The sequence below is a fragment of the Aspergillus thermomutatus genome (assembly GCF_002237265.1).
Source record: "Aspergillus thermomutatus strain HMR AF 39 chromosome Unknown NODE_18, whole genome shotgun sequence".
In the NCBI taxonomy this organism is placed as follows: Eukaryota; Fungi; Ascomycota; class Eurotiomycetes; order Eurotiales; family Aspergillaceae; genus Aspergillus; species Aspergillus thermomutatus.
This window is the reverse complement of record NW_020798066.1, coordinates 150,332-173,225: the sequence shown is the minus strand read 5'-3', so window position 1 is coordinate 173,225 and position 22,894 is coordinate 150,332. Positions and strand designations below refer to the sequence as shown.

At 51.3% G+C, this 22,894-nt stretch overlaps 7 protein-coding genes across 7 annotated transcripts; 4 read left to right on the top strand and 3 right to left on the bottom strand.

Annotated features, from left to right (window-relative positions):
- Positions 1-1,444: 1,444 nt before the first annotated feature.
- CDV56_109338 (Gfo/Idh/MocA family oxidoreductase) lies at positions 1,445-2,593 on the top strand (the record flags this gene model as incomplete). The annotated part of the gene is made up of 1 exon (XM_026762957.1): positions 1,445-2,593. One exon carries the CDS (start codon positions 1,445-1,447, stop codon positions 2,591-2,593), a length of 1,149 nt encoding a protein of 382 aa, XP_026617764.1.
- A 317-nt stretch (positions 2,594-2,910) lies between these two features.
- On the bottom strand, positions 2,911-5,044 carry CDV56_109316 (signal recognition particle subunit SRP72; the record flags this gene model as incomplete). Its single annotated transcript, XM_026762935.1, has 4 exons — positions 2,911-4,114; positions 4,170-4,314; positions 4,372-4,645; positions 4,724-5,044. The coding sequence occupies 4 exons, from the start codon at positions 5,042-5,044 to the stop codon at positions 2,911-2,913; spliced, it is 1,944 nt and encodes a 647-aa protein (XP_026617763.1).
- Positions 5,045-7,155: 2,111 nt separating this feature from the next.
- Positions 7,156-8,616, top strand: CDV56_109282 (glycosyltransferase family 31 protein; the record flags this gene model as incomplete). The annotated part of the gene is made up of 1 exon (XM_026762901.1): positions 7,156-8,616. The coding sequence occupies one exon, from the start codon at positions 7,156-7,158 to the stop codon at positions 8,614-8,616; it is 1,461 nt and encodes a 486-aa protein (XP_026617762.1).
- A 1,087-nt stretch (positions 8,617-9,703) lies between these two features.
- CDV56_109252 (putative C6 transcription factor (AmyR)) lies at positions 9,704-11,757 on the bottom strand (the record flags this gene model as incomplete). The annotated part of the gene is made up of 3 exons (XM_026762871.1): positions 9,704-10,174; positions 10,253-10,703; positions 10,772-11,757. 3 exons carry the CDS (start codon positions 11,755-11,757, stop codon positions 9,704-9,706), a joined length of 1,908 nt encoding a protein of 635 aa, XP_026617761.1.
- A 2,658-nt stretch (positions 11,758-14,415) lies between these two features.
- CDV56_109192 (glycoside hydrolase family 31 protein) lies at positions 14,416-17,579 on the top strand (the record flags this gene model as incomplete). Its single annotated transcript, XM_026762811.1, has 4 exons — positions 14,416-15,113; positions 15,179-15,586; positions 15,648-15,818; positions 15,884-17,579. The coding sequence occupies 4 exons, from the start codon at positions 14,416-14,418 to the stop codon at positions 17,577-17,579; spliced, it is 2,973 nt and encodes a 990-aa protein (XP_026617760.1).
- A 226-nt stretch (positions 17,580-17,805) lies between these two features.
- CDV56_109169 (putative glucoamylase/glucan 1,4-alpha-glucosidase) lies at positions 17,806-19,925 on the bottom strand (the record flags this gene model as incomplete). The annotated part of the gene is made up of 5 exons (XM_026762788.1): positions 17,806-18,408; positions 18,471-19,108; positions 19,157-19,253; positions 19,312-19,598; positions 19,673-19,925. 5 exons carry the CDS (start codon positions 19,923-19,925, stop codon positions 17,806-17,808), a joined length of 1,878 nt encoding a protein of 625 aa, XP_026617759.1.
- A 1,001-nt stretch (positions 19,926-20,926) lies between these two features.
- Positions 20,927-22,520, top strand: CDV56_109142 (alpha-amylase; the record flags this gene model as incomplete). Its single annotated transcript, XM_026762761.1, has 7 exons — positions 20,927-21,024; positions 21,079-21,187; positions 21,235-21,463; positions 21,519-21,681; positions 21,736-21,882; positions 21,935-22,175; positions 22,239-22,520. The coding sequence occupies 7 exons, from the start codon at positions 20,927-20,929 to the stop codon at positions 22,518-22,520; spliced, it is 1,269 nt and encodes a 422-aa protein (XP_026617758.1).
- Between the last annotated feature and the right edge of the window lie 374 nt (positions 22,521-22,894).

The following is a 22,894-nucleotide window of genomic DNA, read 5'->3' as shown; positions in this document are numbered from 1 at the left end:
TGCTGCAATATGCACTCTTGAAACTGGGATAGGAATGTCAGAGTTCAATGGGAAGAATAGATAAGGGGTTAGAAGGGAGAATGTCAAAGATGGAATGACTGTGAAGTCCAAATGAAACCAAAAGATGGAAGCTCAGCTGGAGCAGTGTAACTGATGACGACTTTTAGCTGGAACTAGCCAGTCATGAGACCCGCTTATGGGTATTAGTATTCTTAGTACCTCTCTATAAAGTAGCACAATATAACTGGACCTTGGTTAAGGAGGGAAACAATCGCATTTTGAGGATGGCTAAGTCTAGGTAAATGATGGAGTAGGAGTACCTGTAAGCTACTCCATGTAAGCTATATGTAACAAGAGAACAGGTTGCAATGGGAATAGGAGATGGATGTACCTCTCTAGTTCAACTAGCAAAATGCGACAAAACAGCAGATAGAGGTAGTTATACCTTAGTTCTATAGAATAATGAAAAGCGTCGCATCAAGTACATCCCAATGTTTCCCAATGATCAGTTCCTCCTTCAATCATCCATGGGTCTTCTCCAGATTCCGAAACCCAAACAAACCATTGAACCATGGAGACTCAAGGCTGTGTTGGGCTGTACAAACCTTGCCTCCAAGCTGCTTGTTCATTTCCCTCCTGCTGTACTCCGTACTAACAGGGCTGACATCACTTAATGCCGCTGAGACTTTTATTATCTTGTGCGCATTCATACATTGCTTTAGTTGATTTGGAGATATTTTCTTGGGTTATAAAGAGTTGACTGTGAATAAAATGCATAGTAGATTTCACATATGAAGATACTTTGATGTGCTCATCCACAAGCTTCATAATTTTGATGATTGAGAGAGTTATGCGCTGCTTACTCATCAAATACATGCAGGCGGAGTCTTCAACTACAAAGCATCTACGGAGGACGGAGTATACCTATACAAGTCGGTACCCACATACCAGCTTACTGTACAGCAAAAGCACCATACAGGAACTGAGATAGGCATATACTCATCTAGCAGCATTCTGTTGAAGTGTTACACTCATGTGATGAGGACTATGCAGCACATGTGCTCGCCAAAAAGCCTCCACTGGCCAAGCCACTTCTTAGTTACTTGGTATCGCTGATGTCACCCGATAACGAGATCCGGTCAATTGACAAGGGAGGTTTAAGGAAGGGAGAATGCAGGACTGACTCCCTTTCATCATCTCCTATGTAGGTAATCTTTTGACCCTTCCGTCTAAGATTTTCAATAAAACGGATCCCTTGCTCCAGACATATTTGTGGAACGGTGTCCCTTCTCTCCCATAGATATGATCTCGAGTCGTTTCCTTCCAATGGACAGCTCCTGTCAGGATAGCTTCCTAACTACATAAGAAGCATTCAAGTACACTCGAAGGTGATCTCGACCGCGCTCTAATACAGCGGACAATCCGGCCCTGACAGCTTGCAGAAATGACCCAAACAGTCCTCCGAGTAGGGATCCTCGGCGCAGACAGTGAAGCAGTTCAGGCCATCTACTTCCCTGCCCTACAAGCGCTGGATGAAAACTTCAAAGTCGCAGTCCTTCACAGCACAGCCAGCGGCTACAACAATACGGATCCCCCCCGAACTACTACTTCAATCGACGATGTTATCCACGATCCCACCGTCGACCTCATCCTCAACTTCCTCCCTAACGAGTACCACGAGACCTACACCATCGCCGCCCTCGAAGCTGGCAAACATGTCATGGTCGAGACCCCTGTAAGCCTCAGCATCAGAAGCACCAAACGCATCATCGCGGCCGAGAAGCACGCCCCCAAAGGAGCGAAGGTCTTCGTCGCCTGCGCGCGCCGCTACGTACCCTGCTTCGAGGACGTGTTCAAGAAAGAAGTCGCAAGCCTTGACCGCATCTACTACGCTCGGTGTCGGAACATCGCAGGCCCGCACACAGCGCATTCAGCCACGACGTCCCAGAAACGGACGGTAACCAAGACGTGCAGCAGCAGCAGCAGTAGCAACGGAGCGGGAACAGACGACGCGCATCTGCTGCAGAGACTTCTGGAGGAAGTTTTCAGCGGACAAGAGCTAAGCCAGGACCGCGTCGCGCTGTGCCAGTTCCTCGCATCATTGGGGTGTCATGATCTGGGTCTAATGCGGGATACGCTCGGCGTGCCGGATACGATCTCGACGATCTCGGTGAACGATCCGTTCTACTCGGCGATTTTCCACTACACGGATACTGCGGCGAGGGGCGGACACCCGTTTACCCTGGTGTATGAGACGGGTACTGACTCCGTGCCGCGGTGTGATGCGCACCTGGCCATCTACGGCCGTACGAAGACCGTGAGCATCTACTACGAGCTTCCGTATGCGCGGGGCCAGCTGTTGTGGGTGGTGGTGGAGGAGATGGATGGTCAAGGCGAGCTCAGGAAGACGGAGAGTGTGAGTACCTGGGAGGATGGGTATCGGGAAGAATTGAGGACGCTGTATGCGTTCCTCGTGGATGGGAAGCCGGCCAAGACGACGGCTGTAGATGGCCTCCAGGATTTAAAGTTGTTCCGGATGATGTTCGAGCAGTATGACCGGCAGTGCGGGACCATTCGCACCCCTCTTGGCTAGAAGCTTTTTGGGTGGTGGGGACTTGAAAGCTGGAATTCATCGACTTGTATTTTGGATAAGTGAGTTTGCCGAGGTCACTTCAGCTGACTTATTTTCATGCCAGAGCCGTTTATAATCTCGGACTGGCTGGGCTGGGATATTCTGTTTTCAATTCTTGAATATGTTTCGGTTTCCCCTTGAGTATCAATACAGCAGGTTGAAGATCGCTTAGGAAAGGTGAAGGTCATCTATACATGCTTCTCTCAAGCCACAATGCACCATAGTCTGGATCGCTCCCATGCAGGGCATCTCTCATAAACGCTCAATGCAACATGCGCCTACCGCTTTCCCTTCTTCTTCTTCTTCGAACTGGCGCCTCCACCTTGGGCTTTTGGCTGTGTCGTAGCCGGCGACTCCTCCGCCTTCTCATTGACAACACCACCCTGCATCCTCTCAGCAGCGCGCTGCTTGCCCTTCCGCCCCTTGGGCCGATACGTAGACCGGTCGCGGAGCGGTAACCACCGCTCCGGATCCGGAGTCTTGCTAGGATCGTAATCCTTAGGAAGACGCGACTTCCTGACCCGTTTCGTCGCGCGGGTCTGGTTCTCCGCTGCAGTCCTCTTCCTCGCGCCGGCAATTGCAGCGGCCGCGGCGGCGGCTGTCGCCGAAGAAGGAGAGATGCCCGCTTGCTCCAGGGTGGCAATATCAATGTCTGCGATCAGATCCTCGACGGGCGGGAGGCTTTCGAGCTGCGACTCGACCTTGGCGTAGTCAAGGGTGGCCTGCGAGGCGACGTAGCCGGCCACTGCGAAACGGTCGCCGTTGTTGTTTTGATACAGGCCCTTGAACAGTTCTCCTGATAGGGTTAGGTCTGCGTGGTCGGAGGAGTGTAGTAACGACGCCGCTGCGGCGCGGAGGAGGGGTACGGGGGCTTCCGCGCGGTTTCGCCAGTGGCCCGCTGCCTTGGCTAACTCTGACCGGATTTGAACCATCCGGCCTTCAAGCTTGTACAGGGAGACCAGCACCGTAAGGAGGCCGGGGCTGAAGCGAATATCCTTGTCCTGCTCGGCGATGGACTCATCAAGGTTCTGGAGCAGTTTCTCCAGCGTGTTGATGGCGGAAGTAGTATTGCCTGCATTGACGTAGAGCTGAACGGCAGTCAGGACCAGACCAATATCCTTGGGCCGTCTCTCCAAGACTGGGAGGATGGCTTTCAAGGCCTTGTGCCCGGTTTGGCCTTGTGCGTGTGCGGCTGCGCTGTAGACCGAGAGCAGGTTGGTCCTAGCGTCGAGCGAGGGACAGGCTGCTTTGGACAGTACTTTTGATGCGGAGCGGATGATGCCGTCGTACTTCTGCACTAGAAGATCCGCTGCGTGAGAATTGCCCATCATCACATTACTCTGATAGTCAAAGAGCTTATCGTTGTCGGTGGAGTCGGGTGTCTGATGCAAGGCTTTGTAAAGAGCAAAGGGATTGGCGGCGGTGTCTTGAACGAGGGTGACGTTGTGTTGGGCAATCTTCTTTGTGGAAAGCTCGGGGATACTATATCGAGGTAAGTTTTGAATTGCGGTGCAATGAGCCAATTGGGTTCACGTACTCATCTACTGAAATCTCCTTGAGCAGCGACTCAGCCTCCTCAGACTTGCCTTGGCGGAGTAGAACATACAGCTGCTGCACCGAAATGGGGAGCAGCTCAGCAGCCCTGTCCTCCGGGGTGAGGTCTTCCGAGGTTCGACAGAGTTCTGCAAGATTGTTAGTGCCTGCTCGTCAATCGGACCGGCGTGCCATCGGTCCCAAACCTTTCGCCCGTTTCAGCAGCATTTCACCCTGCGCAAAATCCCCCTTGGCGATGCTCAGACATGCCGCATTATATACAGTCTCAAACGCTTCCAGATCGTCTCTTGTTGGCCGAGCATGTCGTACGAACTCGGGGTATCCTTTCCACTGCAATTGCGCATCCGCGGCCCACGAATTGATCCGGAGGTCGTTCTCTTCATTACCCAACGATGCCTTGTCCTTGGCCAATTCCTCATAAAGCTCAGCTGTCCGGCGAAACTTCTCGGCGCGATAGCTCTAGACATAGGGAAATTCATTGTAAGCCGCGTCCGGCGTCTCATGCGCTGTTCTCGGGGGAGAAGAAAAAAGACATACAGCTTGAGCCTCCAGATGGTCGGCGCCTCTTCCACCAGTCAGACGGGAGACAACATTGATCGCCTCATCGGGCTGACCGTGCTTGTAGAGGGCATATGCGTATTCCAAGGCAGCCTTCTTCTTCAACGCATCTCCGCTTTCTTCAAACACACGCAGGCAGTCCTCGTAACGGTCAAGTTTCAAAAGGGCCACCACCTTGACATGTTGGGCATGGATATCCGATTTGGACCTTGCCAGCGCTGCATTGGCGGAGCGGAGCATCTCTTCATGATCGTCAATGGAGGCTCGTTGCAGCAACGAGCTCAATGACTGAGTGGCCATGGCGGCGGGGGTGTGATTGGAGCTGCAGTTGGAAGATACCAGCACGAGAGATGGGTGCTGCGGAGTTCGGTTATTGTTGGTGAAGTCCTCCAGATGCAATTCCGCCGTTATGCCTGGTTTGTCTTTGATTTTGGATGCGAACTGGAAAATCCGGGGTTCTGGCTCGAATCCTCCACATGCCACAGTGTGCGGAAGACAGATATTTCCTTATTTGGGAATTTGCATTTATGGTGATTGTGGGCTACCGTAGCCTCTCCAGTGCACACTGGGCATGACTAAGCCCGCTTCTACTTCTTCAGCCAAAGTGATGGCACTTCACCAAGATCTCTATCAGCATTTTCTAGCAGGAGAGACGTCGTTGATACACTGAGAAAGGTATCGCTGGTACATGGGCATCATCTACCCAGATCCTGGTTGGTTGACAGAAGCGACTCTATCTCTCCCTTCGAATACAGCCAGATGCAATTGGCCGCGGACGGTGAGGAAGGTTATCCTCTCAAAACTACTTACTCATTTTCTCTTTAAACGTAGCTGCTGAATGTCAGTGGGATCATCGACAGCTTGAATACTGAAGCTTATGACAGACTTATGTGGCTATCTCGCAATACTGCAAAAACCCGACTGCGACTCCTTACCAGAAGCTATCTCTCGGCCGAAAGATCTACACATGCTGCATTGATCTTTCCTGAAAATCAACATTGATGTGCTTCAATGCCATCAATATGGTCAGTTATTCATGTTTCTATGAATTCTAGTGCTATATCTTGGACCTACCAGTGTCAGGTTGGCTATTCTTATCGGCGGGGCGGTCGATCATCCATACTCACCTGAAGCTCTCCCGATTCCCACGATCACCTGAGGCACATTGCATCTCGATTATACACGGACGTCCATATATCGTTGATGAGAACTAGGCGAGCAGAGAATGGAAATAACATTCAGCAAAAAAGGTGCAGTGACACTCGATACCATGACTGCCAAGAACTCGTCGTCATCCCGTGTCTCCACTCGCTGTTTTGAGCATTGATTTCCATATGCATGCTTATTGCTTGGATGTCTTGGACTCTTGGTCATGAAACTGTCAATTCATAAGCGATCTGCTGGATGGCGCGTCATTGCTTTTGCTTTGATAATTGAATTGTGGTGGTGATGATCGCTTGAACCCCCTTCTCCAATGACCCAATCGAGTCATCTTTGCCAGTTGCCTTCAATTCTTCGTTCTCAATCTACTTTACAGATACTAGATAGATCCTGGGATGACAGGTTTGTTCCAATAATAGATAGGATATTGAAATAAACTGACAGGGCCAAGAGACGATAGGGTTGAGACACTACCATCTATGTGGTACCTTGTCCTTTTCAAAAAGATAGATACTACTCCATAGTCTGCTTACGCTTCCGGTATTCCTACTGAAAACCAAGAATGGACTGTGGAGTGAAGACAGATGAGGTAGTCGACGAATGCATCATCACCATAGATAGAGTCAAGATGACGAATGGATGAGGAGAATGAACGCGTAGTATGAACCACGAGACGTGAACTTAGGGATCAAAAAGGCCATGATCAAGGGACGCGGTCGCTGATCCCGAGTCCACCGGCCCACTTTCCCTGCCAACTGGAAACGCCCATTCGTCTCTTTGCGCTCCATGACGGGTTTTGCAGTATGCATTGCAGCATCCCACCATCCGTGGTTGAGGCCCCAGGCACATTGTATCACGCCTCCTATTTATCCGGAAACTGGAGGCGGATTTCCTTTTTGCCTCTCCTCTCCTTTCCCTCTTTTCTTAAGGTCTGTCCTTTCTTTCTTCCTTTCTTACTTGCCACCTCCTTCTGTCGTTTTCCCCCTGGCCCTTGATTTTAGTTTCAAGGTCTAGACCCGGCTGCGGTCTCCTGATCGGATTAGTGTCCCTTCGCTATCTTCCTATCATCGGAGGGGCTCTATATTGACCTCCCTTAGTCCGCGTCCGCCAACTCCATCCAGTTTTTTTCGCAGTCGGTCGAGATGCTCATGATATTTTCGACACGGTAATTCGGTTTCTGTCTCCATCGTCGCTTTCAATCCGAGCTTAGATTAAGCGAGGGAAAGCGAACCGCATATAAGACAAAGTCAATGTTGTCGAAATTCGAGGAGAAGCCAAGGCCGGCAATGGGCGCATCATGGATGTGGAAAAGAAGGGTCCTGCGCTTTTCTGTCGCGCTGCTTCTCGTTGCTGGTTTTTCTTATGAACTGTGGCCCCGCGTCGAGTATAAACCCGTTGAACCGGCAACAGAAGTTATACAGAATATCACCATCACCTCGGACGTCAAGTGCGAACCCGACTTCGACGTTCTTCGCCGTCTGGATATTCGGAAACTCTCTCAGTATGAACGGCGTGAAATGATCGCCGCTCGTTCCTCGGAGTCGGACTTGCCCGTCCGGCAACGGCTTAATATCCCCTTACTTCAGCAGCAATCCTCGAGTGATGGGGCTCGCAAGCTGGATCTGCCGTCGCAGGACGATTGCTACATTACCCCCCCGGTTACAGTGCAGGTGCCTCCGTCACCTGGGAATGTGGATGCCTCGCATATTGACTTTGGCGTTGCTACGACGTTGGAACGGTTGAACGACTCGTTGGACGCCTTCACCCACTGGGCTGGTTACACGCGCACTCGTATTTTCGCCTTGATTGAACCGGATGAACGAGTGGAGGAAGTCCAAGCCAAGGCCGATAGCCTGGGGATCAACCTGTTCGTAACACAGTCGGACGAGGAGTATCAGACTCGATACTTCTCATTGGTCGCGCATCTGGCGAAGAACATGCGGCCGCGGACGCGCTGGGCCTGTGTGATTGACGACGACACTTTTTTCCCGTCCATGGCGGCCTTGGTGGATGCGCTTGCCGAGTACGACGCCACGAAACCCATGTACATTGGAGGTTTATCGGAGAGTGTTTCGCAGATTGGCATTTTCGGCATGATGGGATTCGGCGGCGCGGGCGTCTTCCTGTCTCGTCCCCTGGTGCTGGAATTGAGCAACCACGACGTCTTCGAAGCCTGTCAAGCCATGCCTCACACGGGGGACCGCAGAATCTCCCTCTGCATATACCAGCACACGAGCACGAAGCTCACGGTTGATCATCGGCTGCGGCAACTCGACATGAGAGCCGACGTGTCGGGGTTCTTCGAGTCCGGGCGCGAACCACCGCTGTCCGTGCATCACTGGAAGTCATGGTTCCAGGCCGACATGGCTAAACTCAGCATCATCACGAATCTCTGCGGGGATAAGTGTTTTCTGCGACAGTGGCAGTTTTCAGACGGCTGGACACTTACCAATGGCTTCTCCATCGCCAAATACAGCACCGAGATCGATTTGGACGATAAGACCATGGAGGTCTCGTGGGTTGGCGACAATGGAGCCGTCGACGAGTCGTTCATGCATGCGCTTGGTCCTCTCAGGCCCAAGGATATGGGCAAATTCAGCTATATTCTCGAGGACTCGGCGTTCTTTGGCAACCATGTGCGCCAATGGTACGTCCACCGCGACGCCGAGAACGGTGATCAGATCATCGAGTTGATCTGGAAGACGGCATAGTTGAGACGTTTTTCTCACAGTGAGATGGCTTCGGTACACTCCCTGTGTGGATACTGTCCATTCTTCGCTATCAGCCTACGCGATGGCTATTCTAAACGACGCTTTCATGCCTGGCATGTTTTCACGTACATAATTCTTTCACGCTGTCCATAGACTTTGAGACCACTGCACCCACCTTTACCAATGTTTAATCATCTGTTATAGATTTGAGGGTGGCTTCTTTCTTGCTAACAGGTTTCATAATGTTATGCAATATACCCATTCTTACTCTCAGGTCTTGTTCTCAGTCTTAGTTATATCGTATGGCCATAATATATCCCATGAATGTAATCCGCTTTCAATGAATCAGTCTGAGTGGAAAGAACGCCATGGCTATGGCACAACTGCCACATGTACACACACCGTGCTCTTATACCATGGTCCGCAACAGGCATTCCCACAGGCATATCAACGCTTCATAGATCCTGACATTAGTTGCCTCCAGGTATATATTTCTTGAGCACTATACTCTAGTTTGGATTGAGAAGGCAAATTTAGGATACACAGCGAATTCCATAGTCTATAGGAATGCTATGCATATGCAGTGGATGGTAGCGGAGGCATCCCCGGTGGTTTGACTCCAGCCATGATGGCCGATAATGTGTGTGTGCCACCGCAGTTTTATACAATTCTTGGTAGGCGTAGGTCGATAGCGATATAAACTTCTGCCAAGCTGAAGAGATTTTCATCATGATAACAATCCGGCAATAGTTATACCCCTGTCTATGCATGATTGGAGATGTAGATACATCCCGCTCATCGAACGTTAGATCTCATCGCATATGTTTACTGAATTCTCGCTGAGAATGGGGATTATCTTCGAGTCAGGGGCACGCTGGGTCGATAGCAGCTGAGAGCTAGTGCTAGCGAATATGTCTAATGTGTGTACACTTGTAAACCTATTATCCAACCATGATGACGGCGAGCTTTGCGATCGCCGAGTCATACAAACAAACATATGTACAGGTAACTCAACGTAAGGATATACATCGAAGTCAGTTGAGCGCGAGGCCCAAAAAATGCAGACCACAACGCCTGGTATCCGTATCTACATCCGTTTCTCTAGTTCGTAATCAATGACCGTGCCGCGCCGGAGGAGATGGGTATCGTGAAATGTCATGGGGGATGGGATGTGCGATGCAGAAGGAGGTACAGGGACACGGTCCGGTTCCTCTGCCTTTGTCTCTGCGGTCGTAAGCAGGTTCCATCTATTCTGGCTTTGGTGGTGCGGTTGGCCGTTGCGCCAGGAGGGCGCGGGGCCCGGGGGAGGCGCGGTGATGAGGGGGAGGAAATTGCTCATGTTGATGGAGCAGTCGAGGCCGAGGATGCTCTTTGAGCGATCTAGGAGGGTGGGGAAGAGGTATGAGGGGGAGCCGCGGATGCGGGAGAGGGTGCTGAGGAGGCCCCAGAGGAGTTTGTGGGGGTCGATGGACAATTCGGCGAGATGGTGGGAGGCTTTCGAGCCGAGGGAGCGGGTAACGTCTGCGACGGCCATGCCTACGTCGAAGAGTTTTTGTTCCTGGAAAGAAAGGCAAGTCAGTCAGTGGGGGGGTTGTTCGGGGGTAGCATCAGGAGGCGGAGTTGAGAAGAGACTCACCATGGTAATCCCATGGGCATCGACAGATCCCTGGGATGCAGCCTCGATGACGTTCATCACGGCTTTTCCTACCAGGAGTGGGAGGTGGAATGGAAGGACGGCGTCGTCTCGCGACCCGGGCTGCGTGGCGTGCGCCATGGAGAGCTTCCACATCATCGCCTGCAGCCACTGCTGTGTGACGAGGATGTCGACTCTTTGGATTTCTACTACCCCGTCTAGCGACATGGGTTTGCAGAGACTGGACTGGATGGAGGATATGGGAGGCATCTCGAAGAAGCCATCCCCGCCACCGACGGAGACCCAGTCGTAGAGGTTGGGAGTCAATTTCTCGAAGATGTTGATTAGATTGATGAAGCCGTAGGTCAGAATGGGATCGTCCGAGCAGAGGACTTGCGGTTTATGGATGGAGTTGCGTAACATGACCGGTTTCGCTTGCTGCAACGCGTAGCCCCTGAAACAAACAAAAGTGTCAGATTCGGCTTTCAAGCAGCACTTCCTGTCAGATGCAGGTAAACTCACCTCTCTGTGATGAAGAGCAGCCAGTAGACACGCCTTTTTTCCTCTGCTTCTTCGGGGCTGAATTCTGAGTAGGTCAACTCCCGATGCAGGCCTAGAGTGAAAATCATGGATGTAGCTTGGCATAGGTAGAACCACGCTTGTTCCTGTTTGTCGAGATTGCTATAGCAGGCAAACAGGAAGAATGAAGTCAAGAGACTCTCGATGCCGACTTCGTCCACTGGATCACACTCCTTCCTTGCCCGTACAGCCTCGGCGAGCAACTCTTCCCCTGACATCGTGTACTGTCCCTCGTTGTTGAAGGCAGAGGCGTCAGAGACTGCCATGGCACCATCAAACTTGAGCTGGATATGAGTTGCGGCACACAACGAAGCCAGAAAAGCATACCTCCGTGAAGAGAGTCTTTCCAGCTGCTGGCAGTCCGCCTGTATTTCCTCCTTCCGTACCACTGGCATGATGGGAAAGAGGTACTTGAAATAGACGTTCACATGTGCCAGCAGAACAGGTGACGAGAGACGTCTCGAAAAATGAGAGAACTGGCCGGTTCCTGAGTCAGACATGGAGTTGGTCGAGTCAGGGGATGAGACCAGTTCTGGAGGCGGGAGTCGTGTAAATGAGTCCAGGAACTCCTGGGAGTTGAACTGGGCATCCACCACTGAAAAAGGAGGAGACGTGGGAGAGGCTCCTATGGGGTAACCTGCCGCCTCTGGAAGGAGCTCCTTGTCCAGAGGATGCTGTCGGATGTCATAATGCAAGGCATCTCGAGGCCGTGAAATGAGCGGATGTATAGGAGCTAGGGGATAGAGAGTCCGGAACTTGGGGCCCTTCCGGCGCAGAACATCGCTGTAGGAGCAGGAAAGGAGGAGCCGGGAGCACTTGTCGCATGGGAGCTCTCTCGAGCACTTGATCTTTCGACGCCTACAGTTGTCGCAGGCTTGCTTGAACGGTTTCTGTTCAGATTTCGCAGGGGTATCACTGGGTGAGTCCATTGCCAAAGACGCAGATACAAGCAACTCTCTCAGAAAAAAGTGAAGGATATAGTATGTAAAGTCAAGAAGTAGATATTATGAACACAACCTTGAATGACCACAAAATTTTCAATGCCTTGAGGTCATTGTAGATTGCTTCTCATAAGACGATGACGGTCACATGTAGAATTCAGTCATGAATACAACAACCATGACCAGCCGACATGAAAGTCAACAAACAGATCTCGAGGTCGAAGAGAAAAATAAGTTCAAGGAGAGAAAGTACATTATAAAAAGGGACAAAAAAAAAAAATCTGGGGAAGAAGCGGGGAGAAGCGAGGAGCAAAATGAAGCCTGTTTAGAGCCCTTTGACTGCAATACCACCTACTATTCACAGTTCTATGCAGGTACGTACTAAGAAGGCAGAGATCAGGGCACAGAAATCTGTAATGGATGTATGGTTGTATTGTAAGTTTGTATTCATTTACTATGGCCATTACACATAATTTGGTACCAGGTACCTTTCTGGGCTAGATCAGGTCAGCTACATCGTCAGACTGTAAGGGTTTACTGTAACACATGGTATTATGGTAACTCCTATTATTACTCCTATTATTAAGCCTAGGTGCTGGGTGCCTCTATACGGTATGACCCCGCGTTATCCTCATCATCCATTAAGACTTCACTAGAATCTTCATGGAACAGGATCTCAACTTATTTTGGGAGATACGGAGGAAAAAGAGAGTTGGAGCCGAATGATTCCTGTCTCTCTGTGGCTTCGGAGGTGGTTCATATCTAAATGGCTCTTCAAACTTACTAACTTCTACGCGAGGTGTGGCTTCCAGCATTTCATGTGCGGAGTGGATGGTTGGAAGAGAGTGATCAAGAACCAGCTGGACAGTGGAGTATTTCCTATGGCAAGGCTTTTTGTGGGAGAGTCTACAAGAAACCCTTCGTCTCCACAGGCTTTATTTTGATTTTGACATCACCCCCGGATCTCGCCGGCACCTACGACAAAATTACAACCAAGGGAGTATGGAGTACGGACCATGTAGTAGACAGACTAAGAGGGTTGATTGAAAGGGCTGGCGCCAGCATAGTCTAGAGACTAGAGACCACCTGGAGAAGTAGACGTGGTGTTGTGGATGCGTTATTTTGTGCAATGACCCTTAGAAGTAGCAGGTAGGCAGCGGGTATAAGAGTCATACCATCATATGTTATGATGATGTCTCCTAGTTTAGGGGCATCTATGGCTATTCGCTAGGTATCCTAGTTGCCATATGTCGAGTTGACATCGATGCAACCAGAGTAAAGTAGTGCCTCAGCAACACAAGAGACCAATCGACTGGCGTTTGTTCGCTTTGTTCCACTTCGCCGAGGCGAAGCATACTGACGTACACCTCAAAGATGGGTTCGGGAAGCCGAGGACAAGCATGAGATGACGAGCAAATGCAATGCTGGTGTCCTCTACCGTTGCTAGTTGATGACTTGCCGGACTACGGAATCATGGGATGCTTCCTCCAGCTGGTTGCCATCAGGAGTGTGCTTCCCTCACTCTCGAGCTTTTTGGTCGCTCCCCCAGTCAGATATGAGAACATCCATCGTCAAAGGTCGCTGCGGACGGGCTTGAACACGAGCAAGCTACAAGAAAAGTTATACTGAAGTCAATCCATTGTACGATCAGACAACGCCAGCCTCACATCCTCACCGAGTGATCCAAGTAGGATATATTATCAATGATTTGTATGCAACATTAACCAACATTATCCAGATACCTATTTCCAAGTCCAGCTGCCTCGGGAATTTGTCGGGTTCAGAGCCAATCATGGCCGTGGTATCAGATGATCAGTGAGCGGGGATGTTCAGGAGAAGGCCATTGTCACCAATCAGGGTCTTTTCCCTGTTCTGCAACCTGGTTCCAGAGGGTTAAGCCTGAGGGAATTTATTTTTTTTTTGTGTTGGACATACCTAGGTACTTTATGATGATTAAATTTAAGAGCGTGGCAAAGGCTGCCGAACTAATTTCGAACTTAACTTCTTGGCCTGGCTCCGGCCGCTGTGGGTTGACTTGACTTGGTGCTGCAGATGGTCCCGTCCTCTCTTCGGCCCGACATGTAATTTTTGTTGTATTGTACCTTTGAACATCGGCTGTAATATACACTGTAACATCATGGTATCAACTGCTGGCGTGCGGAACACCAGACTCGGAGCTATGTTCTTCCGGCTCCCGGTCCCTTGCGCCCTTCTCCTCATGCATAAGCTTTCTCCCGCCAATCCAATAGAGCAGCATTCCCGCATCCCCGCATGAGCTAGAGTGGACAAGCAACACAGCCAGATTAGGAAGCTGTGGAGGTCTGTCTTTTGGCGATGGAGCTTTTTCCCCGTCCCAGACTCCCAGCTTCCAATTCTGGGGTATTCTTTGCGGATCTCTGCTCGGACATTTGACGGAGTAATTCATCAGTATCCCAGCATCTTCTCAGAGTCTCTACTTTCAGGTCAACATACCACGCACAGCAGTAATGTAGGTGGGGCTCCGTCTCAAAGACAGGAATTCGCCCTCGACCATATCCTCTGTACCTGGCAATGATATAAAGACGATGATCCCTCACCGGCATGGCCTTTAATTTTCTTTCTATCAGCAACAGCACGGTTTGGTCCTGCTTCCCTGAGACTTTCACCATGGCCAGCCTCGTGGGCCTCGTCGCCAGTGCTTGGCTCCTCCCCGCAGCCTATGGCGCAAGCCATTCGCTTGCGCCTAGCACGTCCGCAACCTCAGCACACGCGCAATACACCTTGCCATCTTCTATTGACAATGGTGCTCAATTGATCGCCAACATCGACGACCCTCTTGCTGTTGACGCGCAGTCTGTCTGTCCGGGCTACAAAGCCTCAAATGTGCAGCAGACATCCCAAGGTTTCACCGCCAGCCTGCAGCTCGCGGGCAAACCATGCAATGTGTACGGGACAGACGTCGATTCGTTATCTCTGACGGTGGATTTCCTGGCCCAGGACCGCCTGAACATCCAAATTGTTCCCACCCATGTGGATGCCTCCAACGCTTCTTGGTACCTCCTCTCGGAAGACTTGGTGCCCCGGACGCAAGGCTCTGGCGTGTCCGCCTCTGAAAGTGACTTTGATGTGAAGTGGTCCAATGAACCTTCTTTCAACCTCATGGTGATTCGCAAGACTACCGGAGACGTCCTCTTCGATACCAAGGGCTCTGTCTTGGTCTTTGAGAACCAGTTCATCGAGTTCGTCTCTTCTTTGCCCGACGGTTACAACCTGTACGGTTTGGGGGAGCGCATGGCCCAGCTGCGGCTTTTGAGAAACGCGACCCTAACGACCTATGCAGCGGATGTGGGAGACCCGATTGACAGGTATGTCGCTGACCATGGCTGAAACCTAATGAACAAAGTCGAGAAGCTCACAATCACCCCTCCAGCAACATCTATGGACAGCACCCGTTCTATCTCGACACCAGATACTATACCAAAGCCGCAAATGGGTCCTACTCGCTTGTCAACACTGACGAGACGGACATGTCGGAGGATTATGAATCGTTCTCTCACGGTGTCTTTTTGAGAAACTCTCATGGTCAGGAAGTTCTCCTGCAACCCCGCAACATCACTTGGCGCACGATTGGTGGTAGCATCGATTTGACTTTCTACTCGGGTCCCACCCAGGCGGACGTCACAAAGAGCTACCAGCTCTCCACTATTGGACTTCCTGCAATGCAGCAGTACAGTGCCTTTGGATACCACCAATGCCGCTGGGGCTACCGGAATTGGTCTCAGCTCGAGGAAGTGGTCAACAACTTTGAGCGATTTGAGATTCCTCTGGAATACATTTGGTCAGTCTGATTTCCGCGTCTATACATGCTTCCCATTTTCTTTTACTCACATCCCCTCCAGGAGCGACATCGATTACATGCTTGGTTACCGTGACTTTGAGAACGATCCCGAACGGTTCCCCTACGATGAAGGCGAGGAATTTCTGGACAGACTGCACAAGTCGGGACGTCACTACGTTCCTATCGTTGACTCGGCCATCTATATTCCCAACCCTGACAATGCATCGGATGCGTAAGTCCTTGTCACCTTATCCACTTGTTAAATGGTCAATTTCTTACGAAAAATCGGATTTTTAGGTACGAGCCTTATACTCGAGGGGCAAAGGATGACGTTTTCATCAAGAACCCCGATGGCAGCCTCTACATTGGTGCGGTGTGGCCTGGCTTTACTGTCTTCCCCGATTGGCACAACCCCAAGGCATTTGACTACTGGGCCAACGAACTTGTCACCTGGTGGAAGAAGGTTGCGTTTGATGGCATCTGGATTGATATGAGTGAAGTCTCCTCTTTCTGCGTCGGCAGCTGTGGAACAGGAATGCTACACCTGAACCCTGTTCACCCACCATTCCAGCTTCCTGGTGAACCTGGCAATATCGGCTACGATTATCCCGAGGCCTTCAACGTGACGAACTCTACCGAAGCTGCCTCTGCCTCCGCGGCCTCTGCCAGTCAGGCTTCCGCTGCTGCTGCCACCCAAACCGGCACTACGTCGACTTCGACTTCGACATCGTATCTGCGGACAACGCCCACTCCGGGCGTCCGTGACGTCAACTACCCTCCTTATGTGATCAACCATGTTCAGACGGGCCATGACCTCGCCGTTCACGCCATTTCTCCCAACTCCACCCATGTGGACGGTGTCCAGGAATACGATGTTCACAGTCTGTGGGGTCACCAGATACTCAATGCTACCTACTACGGGCTACGCCAAGTCTTCACTGAGAAGCGACCCTTCATCATCGGTCGGTCTACCTTTGCAGGCTCGGGAAAGTGGGCCGGTCACTGGGGCGGTGATAACAACTCCAAATGGGGCTCCATGTTCCTGTCCATCTCGCAGGGGTTGTCATTCTCGCTGTTCGGTGTTCCCATGTTCGGCGTAGACACCTGCGGTTTCAACGGTAACACTGATGAGGAGCTCTGCAGCCGGTGGATGCAGCTATCGGCCTTCTTCCCCTTCTACCGCAACCACAATGTCCTCGCGGCCATCCCCCAGGAGCCCTACCGATGGGCCTCTGTTACCAAAGCCGCCAAGGCCGCCATGAAGATCCGCTATTCCATCCTGCCTTACTTCTACACCCTCTTCCAGCAGGCCCACACCACCGGCTCCACCGTCATGCGGGCTCTCGCCTGGGAGTTCCCTACTGATCCCTCCCTCGCCGCCGTCGACACCCAGTTCATGGTCGGCCCTTCCATCATGGTCGTCCCCGTCCTCGAGCCCCTCACCGACACCGTCAAGGGTGTGTTCCCAGGTGTCAGCAAGGGCGAAATCTGGTACGACTGGTACACCCAGACGGCCGTTGACGCCAAACCCGGCGTCAACACCACCATCCCAGCTCCGTTGGGCCACATCCCCGTCTTCGTCCGTGGAGGCAGCATCCTGCCCATGCAGGAACCCGCCCTCACGACCAGAGACGCCCGTAACACTCCCTGGTCGCTACTCGCCGCTCTGAGCAGCAACCAGACTGCCTCTGGCTCGCTGTACCTCGACGACGGAAGCAGTGTCAACCCGTCCTCCACTCTCGACGTCAAGTTCCAGGCTGCCAGCTCGAGCATCAAGGTCTCGGCTAAGGGTGCCTGGAAGGAGAAGAATCGCCTGGATAAGGTGACTGTCCTCGGTGTGGCCGCGAAGCCTTCCGCTGTGACGTTCAACGACCGCAAAGTCCACCCTAGCTCGGTGCACTATAATGCCACATCCAAGGTGCTGTCTGTGAATGGACTGCAAAACATGACGCCCCATGGCGCCTGGACCGAGGATTGGGTTCTGAAGTGGTAGTTCTTCTACGGATCATACGTTGTCGAGTGAGGAATAAATTATTGATCATACAGCTACCCAGATTGATATGGCCGAAGCATTACCGTAACTCCCAGCTCATCTGTGGACACACTACGAAATACTATCGTAAGCCGTAACCCGAGACAGGAAATTTATGTGTAAGTCGCGCAGTAGCCGAAAAAGCTCCATAGGATCTATGGTCATTATATATATAATGGATTGAACATCACCATCTCCACACGGCATTGATAGTGGCATTGGTAACATCACACTCGTTTGGCACCACAAATGCTCGATTCTGACCCTGTTCCCAGATAACCTTGCCATCCCCAACTCTCTTCCGAATGAATTTGAATTGAAACTCTTCCCCAGCATCCAAAATCACGGTCCCGTACCACAAGGGCGTGATGCTCGAGTACTCATTCGCATTCAACGTCAACGCCTGATTCCAAGCATCCCACTCGCCCAGCGCGGGGATAGAATCAACGAGGAAGATGTCCTCGCCAATAACGGTGGTTGCCAAGATATTGAACCGAACTGCTACGGTACGCGGGGGGGAAATGCACTCTGGACTGGGCCACTTGATATGTTTAACGGGGCGGTAGGGCCCTCGTGCGAAGGAAGGGGAGCAGACTTGGGGGAGGGCAGTGGTCCTGTTTGAGGGGAGATATTGGATTTGTGATGCGCGAGGATTGAGAGCATATCTTCGGGCCTGAATTGCAGTGAGAAAGGAGGTGTATGACCAAGTGAGGTCTTGCGCTGAGACGGGAGAGCCGTCGTAGCGCGAGAATTGTTCTGCGAGGGCGCCGTTCGGTGGTGTGTATTTTTGCTGTGTGGTTATGTTAGTACTTGATACGGCTCTGCCAAAAATTGGTAGTGGGTGACCCTTACCACGAGGCGGAGAAATCCATCTGCGTAAGCCCTAACTGCTGCAGTTATAGAGGCAAATGTGCTGGTGTCCTTCGCGTAGGTTCCAACTGTAGCTGATTGGTACAGATCTTGGAAGAACGCAAGACTTATGTTTGTAACGGTGAGGGATCCCAAACTCTCCCACTGGTAAAGTGCATCGTATAGCTGCTCAGCTGCAGCCAAAGTGCACAGATACCAGGGGTGTCCACCTTGATAGACGTCCTCTGGGTACCGACCCACGGCTACAGATTGGCCCCAAGGGATGTCTGCATTGATCGCATAGAGCGAGCGGAAGGAATCTACAACTTCTTTGTGGCTTGCAAGCGCCCGATCAGAACATGGTTGGAACGTCTCTTCGTCGCAGCCCGCGTTGGGGTCAAAAGTTTGTATGATACCTAGTATGGAATTGGCATCTTTCCCGGACCGATCACTACCCAGATTGGCCAATATGGACGAGCCAGTCCAGTAAGTCTGCAGGAAACAGAGGACTTGCGGTGCCTGTGACTGACAGTTTGAACAGGGTTTACCAAGCCTTTGGGCAAGGGCAGCACCCTGGCTAAGGGCTTGATACTGGACTGCCGTGGTGAAAAATGAGGAGCCGCGGACTTCCTCCCAAAGATCTTTTGAATCTGGTCAGTGAATCATCCCCTCGTGTCTAAGAAACATACCAAAAGTAGAGGAGTTCCAAAACTCCGTCACATAGGAAAGATCATTCTGAATGATTGGCCAGACGCTTGACTCAACCGTAGAGAATTGGCCATTACCCTGTTGAAAGATTCGAAGTTAGGAAGTTCAATCTTCACCGAAGACAGCAAAAACATACAATCATCCAGTTTGCGTAGGATATCAATGTTGTTGCTCTCAGCGCGGGCCCATCCCTCTGTGGACGGCCCCAGGAGCCGCGGAATGCCGATCCATCCACCCTCAACTTGGGTTCCCCCAGGCCTCCGCTTGAAAGACGTCCAGAAAGGTTAGGGATGGTCTGCAAGTGCGCCTGGGAGTCTATATAATTCTCTATGATTCTTTGGAGTGCAGGGTCGTTATCAGCGGCAAAAGAATCAACGAGGTATTTGACAGTGAGAGCGGCATCTCGAGTCCAGGTATAGTAGTCTCAACCAAATGTCAGCCTGGAGCGTTGCAGTGAATGAAAAAATTATGATGATCCGGAGAAAATAACCACTCACAGTCCGGATTGCTTCTACTAGGACTAGCGATGACGATGCCAGAACCAGCGCCAGTCGCCTTGGCCCCGTTCGGTCCGATATTGTTCAACACACCATCAAGGGCATACGGAGTTTCTGCCGCTAACCATGACTCCAAAGGATCCGTCGTTTGAGGTGTTATTATTGCCGGAATCACAATCTGAGCGGGGTCCGAGAGAGCGCTGACAGTGGTCAAGACGCCTATGGCGATCGTCAGGAACTGCCTCATCGTCATTTCGCTCGGACGCGGTGTTTCATCTTTATTTCCTCAAGGAAGACGAAGAATGACCCGGATGCACAGCTTTCACATGCTTTGATCGACGAAGTGCCTTGAGTGGATCACGGTGGTGGTGATGGAGGGGAAGAAAGGGAAATGGGACGAGAACCTCAGCTGTGAGCCTGTGACACTGCAAGACAGGAAGAGAGCCAGAGACCAACCACCTGATGCCCCTGCCTGCCTGCATCAACCATCTTTTCTTCCCCGCATCAGCCTATCGGTGCCAAATGCGATCGGTCAATTTTCCATATGTGGCGTCGAATCAGCTTCTATCTTTCAACGAAGATGTTGATCTTCCTCTATCGAAGCTGCAAGGGCGATGTAATAGTCCGCAAACTGAATACCGACCGGCAGATCCTCGTGCTGAATGACCAGGGGCGGAAATTCGCAGGGGATTTGCTTCAATCCTTAATGGTAGTCTCGCCCGCTTCTGAGGTTATTCCTTGGGGGTTTCTTGATTGTTAACGATCCGAGATGGTGATCCATTGTCCGCTGATATCCTGCTTCATCTTCGTTTCAGGGTTATAAAAGCCTCTCCAGGGAGTTCCCTACCTGGCTCTTAGCCGTCGAGACAAGAGACAAGATTACGGACTTGTTCAGTGTACGGCACGGTCAGCATGCCTATAAGCTGGTCATCGTTGATTCTCTCTTGCCTTGCTGGGACAGCTTTCGCGGCCACTCCAGCGCAATGGCGATCTCAGTCCATCTATTTCTTACTCACGGATCGATTTGCACGGACTGACGGTTCCACGACAGCCTCGTGTGATACTAGTGCTCGAGTCAGCTATCCCGAGTCTCCCTTCACATGCCATGGTGCACTGACACTTGAAACAGGAATATTGTGGTGGTACTTGGCAAGGCATCATCAAACAAGTCAGCAAGCGTTCTCTAACTAGCGTGGAATTTGCGAGTATAACAATGACTGATTTGGGTCAATATAGCTCGATTATATACAAGGAATGGGCTTTACGGCGGTCTGGATAACTCCAGTCACCGAACAACTTCCCCAGGATACATCGGATGGCACTGCATACCACGGGTACTGGCAGCAAGACATGTGAGCATCAACTCACCCTTACATACTGGTATCAGTTCCTACTGACTCGGAAAGTTATTCGGTCAATACCAACTATGGGACCGCTGACGACCTGAAAGCCCTGGCATCTGCTCTTCACGACAGGGGCATGTATCTCATGGTCGACGTTGTTGCTAATCACATGGTTCGTTGGGTTCAGCCCTTGAATGTACTGCTTGCTGATTGAAACAGGGATATGCCGGTGCAGGCAATTCGGTCGACTATAGTGTTTTCCACCCTTTCAATTCTCAGACCTACTTCCATCCCTTCTGCTTCATCAGCAACTACGATAATCAGACAAACGTGGAAGATTGCTGGTTGGGAGACAATGTGGTTCCTTTACCGGATCTTAAGACTACAAACTCGGATGTCCAAAAGATTTGGTACGATTGGGTGGGCTCTTTAGTGTCCAATTATTCCAGTAAGTACGCACTCTCGGTATCTGCACAAGACAAGTATTGACCGACATGCTACAGTTGACGGCCTACGAATTGACACCGTGAAGCATGTCCAGAAAGACTTCTGGCGGGGATACAATGACGCCGCGGGCGTCTACTGCATCGGGGAGATATTTGATGGAGATCCTGCGTATACTTGCCCCTACCAAAAGGTCCTGGACGGGGTGCTGAATTACCCTTTGTGAGTGGCATACGCATATAGACCTGTGCATCGCCGCGCATCTGACTGGAGCAGGTACTATCCGCTTCTGAGAGCTTTCCAATCCACAAGTGGCAGCATGAGCGACCTCTACAATATGGTCAACAGGGTCAAGTCAGAGTGCGCCGATTCAACCTTGTTGGGCACGTTCGTGGAGAATCACGATAATCCCCGGTTCGCATCGTAAGTTTCTTCCCAGACTCTCCGCCACTCCAGCGTTCTGATGAGCCCGTAGGTATACCGCCGACATGGCTCTCGCCAAAAACGCCGCAGCTTTCACCATTCTCTCTGATGGAATCCCAATCATCTACGCCGGCCAGGAGCAGCATTACCGCGGCGGTGCAGATCCCGCAAACCGCGAGGCAGTCTGGCTATCCGGCTACTCGACCACCGGCGAGCTATACAAGCACATCGCGGCAACAAACGCCATCCGGAATCACGCCATTAGCAAGGACCCGAAATACGTGACTTATAAGGTACACAGCACTCACTTCCGAAACCACCACACGCAACCAAGCCCAAGCTAACCCAGACCACAGAATAACCCCATCTACCAAGATACCTCCACCATCGCCATGCGGAAAGGCACTGACGGAGCGCAAGTCGTCACCGTCCTCTCGAACCTCGGTGCTTCTGGAAGTTCGTACACGCTCTCCCTGAGCGGAACCGGCTATGCGGCCGGACAACAACTGACTGAGATCTACTCCTGCGCCACGGTGACAGTAGACTCAGATGGGAAGGTCCCCGTTGCCATGGCTAGTGGCTTGCCCCGGGTGTTTTACCCGACAGCTGGGCTGAACGGAAGTAAAATTTGTACTTGAGCAGCAGCGCATCGAACAAAGGGCGATGCGGTTTCTCTGAGGACTTTCACTGGGATTGAATTCTTTCTACTTGACCTGTCTTAGCATCATTATATATGTCTGTTCAACTATATATAAATCATCAATTGCATGGCAGCTCTTTTTCATATCGACCAATCTGTCTCTAGTACAGCTACTATTGAATATATATCGCAGAAAGACAAGACGTATCTTAATTGACTTTGAGTTTGAGGGATGCCGAGTGGCGCTCGGGGCTCATTGTAGGACTATGCGCCCTTACGATTGAGATACAGATGTTCGCATGCCATGTTTGGCATTCAAAAGAGCACTCGGACCATGGCAACTGCAACCTGAAGACTCCTAGTCATTGCCTC